Source organism: Leptonotus elevatus, chromosome 5, assembly GCF_054856555.1.
Source record: "Leptonotus elevatus isolate MCC_2025b chromosome 5, RoL_Lele_1.0, whole genome shotgun sequence".
NCBI lineage: Eukaryota > Metazoa > Chordata > Actinopteri > Syngnathiformes > Syngnathidae > Leptonotus > Leptonotus elevatus.
Window position 1 is genome coordinate 3,235,678 of NC_141243.1, and position 13,597 is coordinate 3,249,274.

The window sequence follows — 13,597 nt, forward strand, 5'->3', positions numbered from 1 at the left end:
ATCTGATGCGTGTCCAATCTAGGACCACATTTGAAAGTGATTTGAACAAAACCGGAATTAAACCATCAGACAGGTTGCATATGGCCAAAAAACAAACAAACTGATTTGGGTCACATTTGCCTGCAGTGTGAATGTTTGTTTTTAACTGGACTTTGCAGTTGAACCATTTTCTGCTGTTGTCTTCACATGTAGGAAGAAAACGAGGTACCGGACGACGAAACACTGAACCAGATGATCGCCCGCAATGAAGACGAGTTTGAGCTGTTCATGGTAAAGGCAGCGCCATGTGCTTTTTCCTAACGACGTGTCGCCGCCGCATTCCCATTAACCCGGACACGCGGTTGCAGCGCTTCGACATGGACCGGCGGCGGGAGGAGGCCCGGAATCCGAAACGTAAGCCGCGCCTCATGGAGGAGGACGAGCTGCCCTCCTGGATCATCAAGGACGACGCCGAGGTGGAGCGACTGACGTACGAGGATGAGGAGGAGAAACTGTTCGGCCGAGGGTCCCGCTGTCGACGGGACGTGGACTACAGCGACGCGCTGACTGAGAAACAGTGGCTGCGGGTAAAAGGCGCAAGCGTTCCTTAGCAAAGTGTTCATGGTTTCAAACGAGGGTTAAAATTAGGTTTAGGACTTTTGAGCTCCTACTGTAGACCGCCCCCCCCCCCACTATGTTTGTTAACGTCAGGCCGTCGAGGACGGCAACCTGGAGGAAATGGAGGAGGAGATCCGCCTGAAGAAGCGTAAACGCAAGCGCCGTCAGGACAAGGAGCCGTCGGCCAGGGAGGATTGGGGCGCCAAGGCCAAGAAGAGGCGAGGCCGCCCGCCCACCGAAAAGCTCTCGCCCAACCACCCCAAACTCACCAAGCAGATGAACACCATCATCGACACAGTTATCAACTACAGAGACGGGTGAGGAGACCCCCTCAAGGGTTTATAGCAGGGTTTCAAACACAGATAAAGGGTTAGGGTTTCAGGCCTGACTTCAAATAAAGGGTTATGCTATAATGTAGACTTTCAAGCCGTTCAAACCTGATTCATGGTTTCAAACAAGGATTTTAGAGTTTCATAAATAAGAGTTTTGAGTACAGATTAGGGTCTCAAACAGGGATTAGCATTTTAAATAAGGGTTAGTGTTTCAGAGCGGGGTTCCAAAGGTTGGGTTCTAAGTAGGGTTTCAAGCCTTGGTGTGCGTTTCAAACAAAGATGAAAGATTCATGTAAGAATTTGGATTTCAAAGTTTCAAGATTTGCTCTGTCCCATCATAACGGCGTAATCTGCGTTGGCCAAATGGTGTGATTAATAGTTGTTGATTTTTTTAGGTTATTTTGACAAAAGCTTGTCATAATATGTCTGCTTTGATTGAATTTGTTGAACACGGCAGCAGAATTTTTTTATTTTTCACCCGCACGTTCACAGTCCAGCTTGGTGTCAAATCAATAGTTTGATCAAGTTACCAAAAAGATCAAACAGCCTCAGGCTCACGTTTTCATCCATTTTTACACGAGGGGATCCGAGACTGGAGGTGCATCATAGCAAGCGCTCAAGCGCTGAAGATGTAAAAAAAACAACAACAACAAAACAATTTCGGACAGGATACCTCAAGCCTTGAAGCATTTATTAATTTCTCCTGAGAGAAAAGGATACCATATGGTCAATTCAAATCATCCAACTGTCTTGCAAAAGTATTGACACCCGTGGAACTTTTCCACATTTTTTAAATTAAACAAATGTATGCTATCAGAGATTTTGCTTTCTGTTAACAGACATATTATTAAGAATGTTTCCAGATTTGTTGTGTTGCCTTGAGAATGAGTGACCCGACTTGGACATTTTTAGATACAAGCCGTTGATCGGCCCATTTTATTTGTTTATTTAAAAAAAAAAGAGAGCAGTGATGTATTTTTTAGCAATTGTAGCAATACCTTGGAATTAGTACTACAATTTATTTTTCCTACATGTTCAGTTCGGCATCACCTCTTCAGCATTCACACGCAATTTCCACAGAAATAGAAAGTCTACCTGTGAAGATGGTTGCAACCTCATGCAGTGCGAGCTGTGTAATTTGACAAAATGAGAAAAGGTTCAAGGGGTGTGAACACTTTGGCAGCAGTTAATGATGCTGTCAAGTTTCGTGTGTGTTTACAAAGTTGACGGCAGGAACTTAAATTGCTGTCAACTTGGGGAAATTGCGGTTAAGAAAAAAAAAATTGATGCCAGGGACAGCTTCTGTCATTTTTACATTTTATCTTTATGCCGCGCCGCAACAAGACTTGTTTATCCGCTTGCTCTAAAAATGAGAAATAATTAGGGTGCCAAACAGTTGCGTTTTCAAATGTAATGTTTAGAGTTAACGACAAGAATTGGAGTTTCAATTGCTCTCTAAACATGAATTTAAATCTATGGCCACATGAGAGGTTACTTCCTGCACATACCTACTGAACAGCATTTACTGTTTCATCAGAAAAGTAAGATTTAATCGGCAAAACTCTTGGCCGATAATTGCTATTGTGAAAAGGCATTCGGTCGGGCCCGTAAATGAACTTTCAGCAACAAAGAAACTTGTTTCAAGTTGATGTTGTGTTTTTTTTCAGGGCTGGCAGACAGCTCAGCGAGGTCTTTGTCCAGCTGCCGTCCAGAAAGGAGCTTCCGGAATATTACGAGCTGATCCGAAAGCCCGTGGACTTCAAGAAGATCAAGGTATGTCGACGGCAAGGCTCCGGGTTTTTACGGGCTCAAGCGATCACCGCATTCTCGCTCCGCAGGACCGCGTCAGGAGCCATAAATACCGCAGCGTCTGCGACCTGGAAAAGGACGTAATGCTGCTCTGTCACAACGCGCAGACCTTCAACCTGGAAGGATCTCAGGTCAGCGGAAATTGAGCTCGCTGTCGATACAATACAATTGCGTTAAATCCCCAGAAACACATTTAGTGTACGTCATCGCTGCTGACCTTTTGCTGTTTTGCTCATAAATGAAACAAATGAATGAATCACCATTTTCCAAAGAAACTACAGTTGCTGTTTTCAAAGAAGGGTTTCAAGCAATGGTTCAAGTTTTCAGGGTTTTGAAACGAGGGTTAGGATTTCATATTAGTGGTGGTGCAACGGATCATCATTGATCTGTGGTCGGTTCGATCGCGCCCGATCTGCGAATTGGTTTGTGGGGGGGGAATACAAAACAAAAACAAAGTGCACATTCACGGTCAATACCATTCTGACATGTCAAGGAAGCTGAAACATATTGAATGTAACACGCTAAACCTAACTTCAAAATAAAGTTGACCAAATACAGTAATACATAGTCGACTATGCAAATAGCCTTGGTAGACTTTTACTTTGAAGTTCGCCCACGTCGTGGCGTGATGGCTAGCTTGACTTCCCTTGTAAAGGTTTCTCTGATTGACATTGTAGTTGGAACCAACATCAACACAACGCTATCCCGAACTCATGTTCAATTGCTAATTTAGGACGCTATAAAACCGCTTATTAATTACGTTGTCATTGTATGATATGGCGGAAGTCTCCGATGTATGTGGCTAGTGGCTAGCTGTTAGCATGACCAACGAGTGTCTGGCTGCTGGTTGGTAAGTAAATTTGACAGCTGGTACCTGGCATACTTTAATTATTTTTCAATATTCTGGACCAAGGATAAATAGAACTTTTGTCTTCATTTATTTTACAAAACACTTTTGACCATTAAAAAAAGAAAAACATTCAATTCAAAATGTCAAACTTTGCTGTTTAAATTATAGAAAGACAACTTAAAGCCATTAATACACTGTTATTTTACACATGAATCGTGTAAAAATAAGAATGTTTCTGCCTCATATTGCACTTAAAAGTTGTGTTCCTAAATCCTCAACGGCTATATTAGACATTTTTAATTTTTTAAAAATTTTTTTGCTGATCCGAAAAACGATCCGATCAGTGTCTTTTGTGATCCCTTGCACCACAAATTTGGGTCTCAAGCCTGGCAACGGGTTCTTAAAAAGGGTTTAGAAAAGAGCTGGTTTCTAAAGAAAGTGATGTGAAGGGAATGCATCCAGTTGAGATTCTGATCATAAAATATGGCTGCAAGACGGGTCACGTAATACTGAGCAGCCACACCTTTGCCGACATGTCCCGCAAAGATCTACGAGGACTCCATCGTGCTGCAGTCGGTGTTCAAGAGCGCCAGGCAGAAGATCGCCAAGGACGAGGACAGCGAGGACGACAGTGAAGACGACGAAGACGAGGATGAGGAGGAAGAGTCAGAGGCTGAGGGTGAGTACACACACACACTTACACACGTACACAAACAATGTGTTCTCATTGTAATTCTGCACTGCAAAGCCAGACAGTCGCCCTGTGAGGCGAGTTTCATTTGACTCCCCCTGAGAGTGGCACTGCCTGAGGACAAAAAAAACATAACAAACAAAAGAAAAGTCTGGATGAGGCTGTCTGCTTTCAACGCGTCTGCTCTCCTACTAGGGAGGTTAATAAGGTTAAGGTTTCAAGCCAGGGTGAGACTTCGATGCTGAGGATTTCCAGCAAAGGCTAAATTTTTGGGCTGTCAAATACGTGTTAGGTTGTTAGGGTTTCAAGTCTGGCAAGGTTTTTTTAAAATAAGTGCAAGGGTTTCAAAGTAGTATTTTGGATTTGAGTTAGGGTTTTAAACAAGAGTTAGAGTTCAAATTGTTTCAAGCAAAGGTAAGGCTTTTAATCAATGGTTAGGGTTTCAAGTCTTGGAAGTGTTTTAAACAATGTTTGTAGTTTCACATTAGGGTTTGAAATGTGAGTTAGGGTTTCATTTTTAAAGTATGGTTGTAAAATTTGGGTTTCAAGCAAAGTTTTGGCTATCAAAACAAAAACCTAAACAGGGTTTCAAGTCAAAATTTGTGTTTTTAAAGGGATACTTGACTCATTGAGCCATTTTCAGCAGTGAAAAGTTTATATTTTGTCCAGAATAAATTTGATAACGTCATTATTTTTCATGTCCAATTAAATACCTATAAAAACACAATTTTCTAGGAAGTAATGGCTCATCATGGCTCACGTGTTTTCTGGGTTTGGTCAGCAAACTGAACTATGATTGGTCGTTACCTACTTCCTCAGCACAGGTGATGTCATCTTCAGTCGACAGCAAGTAGGAAAAAAATTGTTTTTAAAGGTATTAATTGGACAAGTTACCATAACCACGTTAATTATAGACAAAATATTAACCTTTTACTGCTGAAAATGTCTCAATGAGTCAAGTATTCCTTTAAATTAGGGTTTCAAAACTATGGTAGGGTTTTCAACAATGGTTAGCTTTTCAGTTAAGTGTAAAAAATGGATTGATGCTTCTGATTGGTTGGCCAAACAATTTGCAAGACCTTCATTCCAACACAAGATTATGACATCAACAAACAAGTGATGCTTTCAACGTGGTCCGGTTTTCTCAATCTAATAAATTTTTTATTATTATTTTTACATTCACGCATGCACAACCACTCCACCCCAATTTAAGACATCATTTGTGGGTTGCAGCCAAGCCGGTGTGGGTGAAGATTAAGCTGAACAAGGAGGCGCGCGGGAGCTCAGAGCGAGGCAAGAAGAGGCAGAGCCGAGCCAAGGCCAAGCCCGTCGTCAGCGACGACGAAAGCGACGACGACCAGGACGGCAATGTAAGTCAAAACTTCAAGAACAACGGCCACAGTCAAACCTTCACTTCCCAAACAGATGGCAATGTGGTAGGGGATAAATGACTGCTCGTGTCCAAAAAGGTTAGGATTTCAAGCCAGGATTCGGCTTTCAAATTGGGGTTTGTGGCTCTGATCCATCTCTGATGAAATCAGACATGTGAAAGGAAGCACATTTCAACATTTCATCATCCAAGCGTCGGGGCTCAAAATGTGTTGATGGCAAGTGGAGGTGTGTAATGACTTGAGAAGGTTCTCTTCCAAAGCCCTCTTGAGTGCCATCGGGTGTTTGCTATTCATTACGGCTTCAAATCCACCAGCAATCTGCTTGTTGTTTTGGTTACGTTTATTACCTACAAATATTGTCACACAAGCCGCCGTGCGTCGGGAAGAGCCGAACGCAACGTGAGGCAATTGCAGCAGCATATGTTGACGAATGACTTAAAGCCTCACTGACAGCTTCTTACCGTCTGTGCGTGTCTCAGGGTTGATTGGTTGCAGCTCAAAGCACCGCTCGTAAATAATGACTTGGAAGATCTCAAGCAAAAATCAATTTGATGCCACACTTTTTAAGTTCTGATGCTTTTTAATGAAGGCGCAGCCATTTTTAGTCAACTCAAAAAAAAAATTTTTTTTGACAATAATATGTTCTATGTAGTCTAAAAATGGTTTTCTGGTTAATATGTTAGTGGAAGATGAGTTAAGCAGCCAAATCCAGCCGTTTTTATCCATCTCAGGGGGGCGGCCATTTTGCCAAGTGCTGCACATTGAGATCCCGCACACTATCATACACATAAAATCTAGTATAAATTTTTTTTTAAAAAAAAGTTATAAAATACAATAAGTAAAATAGCAAATAAATACATTAAAGTTAAGCAGCCAAATCCAGCCGTTTTTATCTATCTCAGGGGGGCGGCCATTTTGCCAAGTGCTGCACATTGAGATCCCGCACACTATCATACACATAAAATCTAGTGTAAAAAAAACAAAAAAAAAACAGTTATAAAATACAATAAGTAAAATAGCAAATAAATACATTAAAAATAAATAAACATAATAGTATAAAAATAAATACAAAAACACAAAAAGACCCTGAGGACCACACAATTCACGCTGAACTATAAAAGCCAAGGAATAAATGTGGGTCTTAAATTTGAACGTAGAGAGGCAGATTGCATTTCACTATCTTTGGGACAACCACAGATAGGGGAGATTTTCTTTCATCAAAACAATATATTTGCTTAAAAGGAGCATCTATGGCTATTGTTTTTACTAGAATGAGTCTACATCTACATGTCTCTCAAACATGCTGTTTTGGGTACAGTAGTTTTGTTTTCTTATAAAGTCCTTATTTATGGCTTCTAATCGTAACGGAGGTGAATAAATGGAAGCGCTAACATGTTGGCTCATGAATGTGACCAGACGCACTTTTCAAACACCCTCGCGGCTTCTTTGTGCGTCTCCGCAGGAACAATCTGACATCAGCGATGACGAGTGAGGAAGCGTTGACGCCGGGACACGTGAACGCCAAGAAGCTCCTCCCCTCTTGTTGTCCAGGTTCTTAATTTGTTTTCATTTCATCCTGTTTGTTCACGCAGTCACCCCACTTAGCTTCAACTTTTTTTCACCTTGTAGTTACCAGATGAGCTGCATCTATATTATATATATTTTGAGAGGTTTATGTCACACATGTACTCGCTTTTGCCGTTGTTACGCAATGCTTAACGCTCGCACTTTTGAGAAAAAAAAAAGAAATGAACATGAAATGTCAAGATTTCATGTTGTTCATCCGGAGCGGGGGTGTCCAAAGTCCGCGGTACTTCCAAGACGAAAGAATGTAGAATGGAGCTGTTTTCCGATCATCAGCAGGAAGGGATCCAGCTAGGTGGCAGCTAGCGCCAAATGCTAAACGCGGTTGACTCCTGAAGAAATTCTGTAGGAACATCAAAACCATCTTGTAAAGATTTTTTTTTTTAATGAGCATAAAAGGCAAAGCAAAAATGTTTCAATTGTCCCATTAAAAATAATTTAAAATCTCCATTATAATATAGTTTTTAATTTTAACATGACTATATTTAGATATTTGTCCACCAGATGGCGATAGTTGTGTGCCATTCAAAGCATGCAGCAGCGTTTCAAACCCTTTCCCCGCCACAAGCAGTGCCTCATTAATGGAAGGTTAACTTTATAATACCAACTTAGACTTAGATGCGTTCGATATAAAGTAATTCAACATTTTTCAAATCCCCAGATAGTTTGTACTTATGTATATTCCTGGCTGAAGTCATCTTTGATGAGAAAAGTTTGGGCACCCCTGACTAAGGACTGCACAAGCGTTTTATTTTCCCATCTTTGACGGTTAAGCGTCAATAATCCACTTTTAATGCTTCAACTTGAGGTGGAGAAACAACATTAAAAACAGTATTACAGCTTTTTACACAATGTATTGGAATCAGTATTTTTTGATTTGAGGGGCGATTTGATTTGTCACAAATCTTACTAGTCATGTTTCGATGTTTTTACGTTAGCACGAGTCCTCATTTCGCAGTATCCTTCCTCGCAAGATATCATTCGTAAGTGTCGTCTTAAATGTTTGCTTTCTTTGCACAGCGTCTTTGTGGTTGTATTGCCGAGCCCAGAGCCAATTAAATATCAATTTGGAGCACCAAAACATTTGTCCTTTTTATTTGTTATTATTTAAAAAAAAAAAATAAAAAATAATAATAATAATTCTGAAGATGTAACAGGAACAGGAAACATGGGAATCAAAGCAATGATAATAGTAGCAAACTTGGAAAAATCCGTCATAAAACGAGGTACAACCCCGTATTGTATTTTGGACCCAAATACAAATCCGCAATAAGTGAACCTCAAAGTAGCGAGGGACCAGTTATAGGTCATAGAAACTTAAGGGACTCCCCAGGGAATGTCTTTGTTTACCCACGGATAAACGGGGGTGGGGGACATGAAAAGCAATAACAAAAACCAAAAAAAAGCAACACCTGTTGGAACCGGTCGATAACGAGAAAAGAGGGCGCAAAAAGCAACAACATTGAAACCTGGACATAGACACGGGAAGAGAGAGCAAAAGACACATTTAAGAATTAATACAAAATGAAATTCCCCTCAAATGCCCTGAGGCGGGACAAGAGAAACAAAAGTCAGAGTCGGTTCATATAAATAATGAATCAGGGCACTTGTCAGTTCACTGTGAAATATTAACAATAACATTTTGTTTAGTTTTCTATCAAGCACCTTTTTATACTGCTGCTAAATTAAATATTTTCAATTTTCTACCTTTGCCGAGCCACGACAGGCAGGATGCCACCTGTCCGACACTCGTCTTCGCTTCGAACTTGAATGTTGACGGGAACACAGTGGCTGCACTATTCCGTATCAGAACGCCATCTGGCGCGAGCTTCGTCTTCCCCCCGCCCTCCCCCCGAGCTATCTATCGCTCGCGCGCATTTCACGCCGTCGCAACACCGGAGGGCCGGCACATCAAAACGGCTTTTCTCATTCTTCTCCCCTCCTGCCCAAGCTTGGCTAAGATAATTCCCGCGGTCTCCCCAAGCCTTTTGAAGCAGCGGTCCCTCTGTTGGCACAACCGCCAATCGGAAGTTAATCCTCGTCTGAGCACCCCGCCGGACATGTCAGCTGCAGGAAAAAAAATTAAATAAAGGCAGGTCATGGCAGCCGGAATTTTCTCCGAAAGAGGCCAGGTGCTCCTGATGCGGTTTTGCAACGGCCCCCCCTCCTCCCCTCCGATGGCACCCTCGTCTTGCACAACTTAAAAGCAAGCGCGGGAAAATGCTTTTGTCTCCGTGGGGAAAATTCCGGGGTTCACTATCAGTTTAACGCATGGTCGAGAAAAGGGATGACCGCACGTTGGTTTGATCTCAAATTACATCCATCGATTACGCTGTCAAGCGCTGTAAAAATGTGACTTTGAAATTCTTGCATCTCTTTGGAATGTTGATTTTCTTGAGTTCTTAGAAATGTTTTTTTTCCCCCTCATCCAACAGATTATCTACATTTCTCAGTGACTTAGCAAATTCAAAATTCTAGTTCGTACGTCCTCTTATGTATTTGGCCATCAAGCGTTTTTTAGTGTCCCCCGAGCCCAAGGTTCGAGCCGTCGTCCAGAGAAGCTTGGAACTTTTGGTTTCATCGCGCAGGTTGGAGTCCCGCCAACAGCGGAAATACTTTCTGGGACTGAAGTTTTTGGCGAGCCTTTATCAGGTTGAGGAGAGGTCGGAACGAGGATGCGGGGCGAACTCGCGGAGTGAGCTCTTCATCTTTTGACCTTGATGTGCTCGGCAGGAATTTCATGGCTGAAAGGGAGGCGGGATTAGAAAAAGCAGGTGATGCCATTGTCAAACGGGACCGTGTTGGCTTTGCGCTGTTCGGCTTCTGATCACACCGTTGATGCAGCTGCGCATTCGTCAACACGACCCTGAAAACGACAACATGACAGATACAGAATAGTTCATAGAAATTGAAAAATCAATGTTTTTTTTATACTATGACGCAACCGGTTTATACTTATAAACTCGCTTTGATAAAAGATTATTATTATTATTTTTTTTTAGCATTTAGCAAAGTGACAACGGTTTTTGTGACCCAATAGTTAAGGTGATGGAGCACCTTGGGTTTTCCTTGCGCAGGTTGGAAAACTGACAACAAATAATATATTTTTTTCTGTTTTTAGTTTAGAACTTTCTCCACATAATTTGTGGCCGAGAGGTTCGTTAAGGTGTTGGACTTCAAATCAATTGGATTCTTCCCGCACAAGTTTGTATCCTGCCGACAATCAAAGTACTCGAGTTACGACGCACGCGACCTACGTTGTTTCCAATTTACGGCGCCCGTGCCTCGTCCATCGCACCTTCTTTTTCGTTAATTTCCCACAGTAATCACGCCATTTTCAAGTTATTTAAAGATGTGTTGTTGTTACCTCCAGCAACGGACGTCCATCGAGCAGGTCGGCTCGCCATCAGGCGTCTCATATTTCCGTGTTTGAAATAGCTCCGCTCTGCCGTCCTCTAGCAATGAATGTCCGTGCGGAAACACGAAATATTGGTTCCGGGTAGCGCAAATGTTTTGAAAATTACTGTACAGTATTTTTGATATGAATATCGACTTTAACGTTGAAATCCGACTTCATTCGGAATTCGAGTTACATGGCTAGCATCGGAACTGCCTGGAACCTTTAGCTTGTGCTAATGTTAGCCCCAACCAAATGCATGCATCGCAGATTGTGATAAAACCACAGGAGATTTAGTGTGAGAAAAACCATAGAGCAGGAAACGGAACTTTCTACATTTTTGATTGAGTCCATACTTTTCTCCTAAAACAAACTCCATTGTCAGTGTCTTACTTTTGCTAATTTTGCGCTCGATTGGTTTCAGGATTTTTCTCAATTACGTTTTGTGTGGAAATTCAAAGCAATTACACAAGGCCAGACTTCAAAAGGACAAATTATTGAAGGCGGAGGTGCTACTTCTTGAATGGGGTGATGGCGCCTTTCTACCGCATTGCCAATTATTTGTCAGGGTGGTAACAGCGGGAGACATTTTCAACAAATTGCCACTGATAAAAAAAAATGTCCCTCAAAAGTCCCAGCAGAAGGTGAAGTGAAGCCAAACACAAGTTCATTCTGTGGCCTGCTCACATAGACATTAACTTTTATAAAAAACTTTTTTTTTCTATGACGTATGTCTTTGGTTAACTTTCTTTGGCTTTAACATTGATGACAATCTGTGCTAATAACGCTAAATATAAACATGAGTTCAAGTCCCATCACCTCAACCAACCTCTGATAGCATAATTGAATGCTAACGTTAGCATCAAAGCTAAGAGTAGCCCAAAGTCACACACCGTAACATGAATCCTGCCAACAAGGTAAGAATTTTCTGCAACGTCACATTATAGCTTGTATCTTTTTGGGTACTATTGTTAACGAACCGACGGAGCTTATAGCAACAATCCATTAGGTCACATTTCATCAAAATTCTTCCCGTCGGTCATGACAACCTGCGCTATGTCTCTAAATGCTAATTTTAGCATCACCGCCACTAATTCAAAAAAGGAACAAGCCAAGAGGCAAAGGAAAATAAGCAGGAGGAAACATTTCCACTTGGGAACGCGGCGCATGTAATGGAATTCACAGCGTGTTCATTCTTCAGACTTGTGATCAAAACCAAACACGTTTTCATTATTTGACAATCATCGGTCATAAATGAGAAGTTTGCACGTCTCATTAGCAACAACAAATGTTAAATAGACAAAGACAATAACTAATTACAGTCTGCTCGGTCTGACTGTTTTTATTGCGACCGTGTTTAATTGTGTGTGCGCACCACAAATGTTTGCATCATATTTGAAGGCATGCATATAACATGCTACTTACTGTACCATATTTACACTCTATTTGATGACATTTTTCCATTGCTTGTGAATGTTTCTTTTGTCTATCCGCGCCCTGCGATGGTCTGGCGACCGCTCGTCCATAGTCAGCTGGGATAGGCTCCAGCCTACTCACGAGCCCAATGAGGCTAAATGGTGTAAAAGATGGATTTCCTTCCTTAATTACAATTCAAGCGGAGGCTCTTCTTCTCGTTCCTCTTCGGGGATCGTGCGGTATCCAGCTAAAGCCTCTTCAAAACCCACCGGGTCTCCATTTTGATCTGGTAATGATGATCCAGCAGTCTCCCACGGAACGCTGACACGGAGACGAGGGCTCCCTGCCGCCACGGCTGCTTTAATGTTGATTGCCTCGCTGGGCTTTTTTTTGTTTGTTGGAAAGTCCAAATTAAAATGGATTATATTGGATATTTTGCTCTCATTAAATTAATGACTTGTCTCGTAAAAAAAATAATAAAAAAAAAACTCGCACACAAGGCTGGAGTAAGTCCACACGCTCCTGTGAAAATGAGTCATAAGAGGTGCATAGAACTTGTTAACGTTAAGAGTATCTCTAAACAAGTAATGGGCATTAAGCAAAGTTCTGGAGAATTCTCTTTGTTGTCAGAAAGATTCACAACTTCCAGTCCGTTGTTTTTGCCACTTGGTCTCACGACAACCCGTATTGGTAACATCGCTATCAATGCTAGCACTAAAGTTTCTAAAGACAAATAAAAGACGAAGTTCCAGACAATTCCTGGGGAGACACGGGGAGAATCCATCTCATTCAAAGTCCATCTCTTGAACCAGGACAACCTGATTTTTTTGTTTTTGGTATGCTAACATTTGTGTCAATGCTAACACTTTACAAACACAAAGTTAGGAACATTTTGTCAGCAGGATTCAAACATGCAGACTGAGAACCCAAATGATTTTTACTCTTAGTCACCGTAAACATTTAGCCTATCCACGGCCAATAAGCAAAACTTCTCTCAATGCTAACATTAGCATAAATGCACAAACGTATGGAAGTGAAATACAACACAGTTATGTTGTTGGCGGGATTCAAATTCATTGCCCTAAACATGCCAACATTAGCATTAGCAAAGTAGTACAAACCAATGTACTAGCGAAAGTGCCAGAAAATTCTTGGGGAGACGTGAGGAACATCATTAGCATTAGCATTAGCAAAGTACTAGCACGACCAGCAGGGATTTCAAGTCTATCACCTTAACACTCAGCAACAACAACCCACGAGGAACTTTTTGATGCTAACATTAGCATTAATGTTAGCACTTATGTAATAGAAGTAAAACTGATCAGCCAAAAATGCAACGTTGCAGAAAAGTTGTCCGCAGTATTCGAACCCGTGGATTTAACGTCCCATCACGTTAACCATTCGGCTAACTGGACTTTCTATACTTCAACTTTAGCGTCAATGCTACAACTAACTGAAGTGCAGAAGCCATGACGCCAAATCTCAACAGGTGTGCCAAAAATGTGCCAATTCAAGCCCCGGAGAACTGCT

At 41.6% G+C, this 13,597-nt stretch overlaps 1 protein-coding gene across 2 annotated transcripts in view; it reads left to right on the plus strand.

The window, feature by feature from the left end:
- The window catches only part of smarca2 (SWI/SNF related BAF chromatin remodeling complex subunit ATPase 2), a 31,491-nt gene extending 23,863 nt beyond the window's left edge, over window positions 1-7,628 (plus strand). For both annotated transcript variants that reach the window (XM_086075010.1, XM_086075011.1), the window contains 8 exons: window positions 193-270; window positions 348-566; window positions 691-914; window positions 2,597-2,702; window positions 2,768-2,869; window positions 4,135-4,267; window positions 5,513-5,649; window positions 7,133-7,628. In XM_086075010.1, coding sequence (XP_085931136.1) covers window positions 193-270; window positions 348-566; window positions 691-914; window positions 2,597-2,702; window positions 2,768-2,869; window positions 4,135-4,267; window positions 5,513-5,649; window positions 7,133-7,162 — 1,029 coding nt within the window. In that variant the 3' untranslated portion in view covers window positions 7,163-7,628. The remainder of the gene's footprint in view (window positions 1-192; window positions 271-347; window positions 567-690; window positions 915-2,596; window positions 2,703-2,767; window positions 2,870-4,134; window positions 4,268-5,512; window positions 5,650-7,132) is intronic.
- The last annotated feature ends 5,969 nt before the right edge of the window (window positions 7,629-13,597 follow it).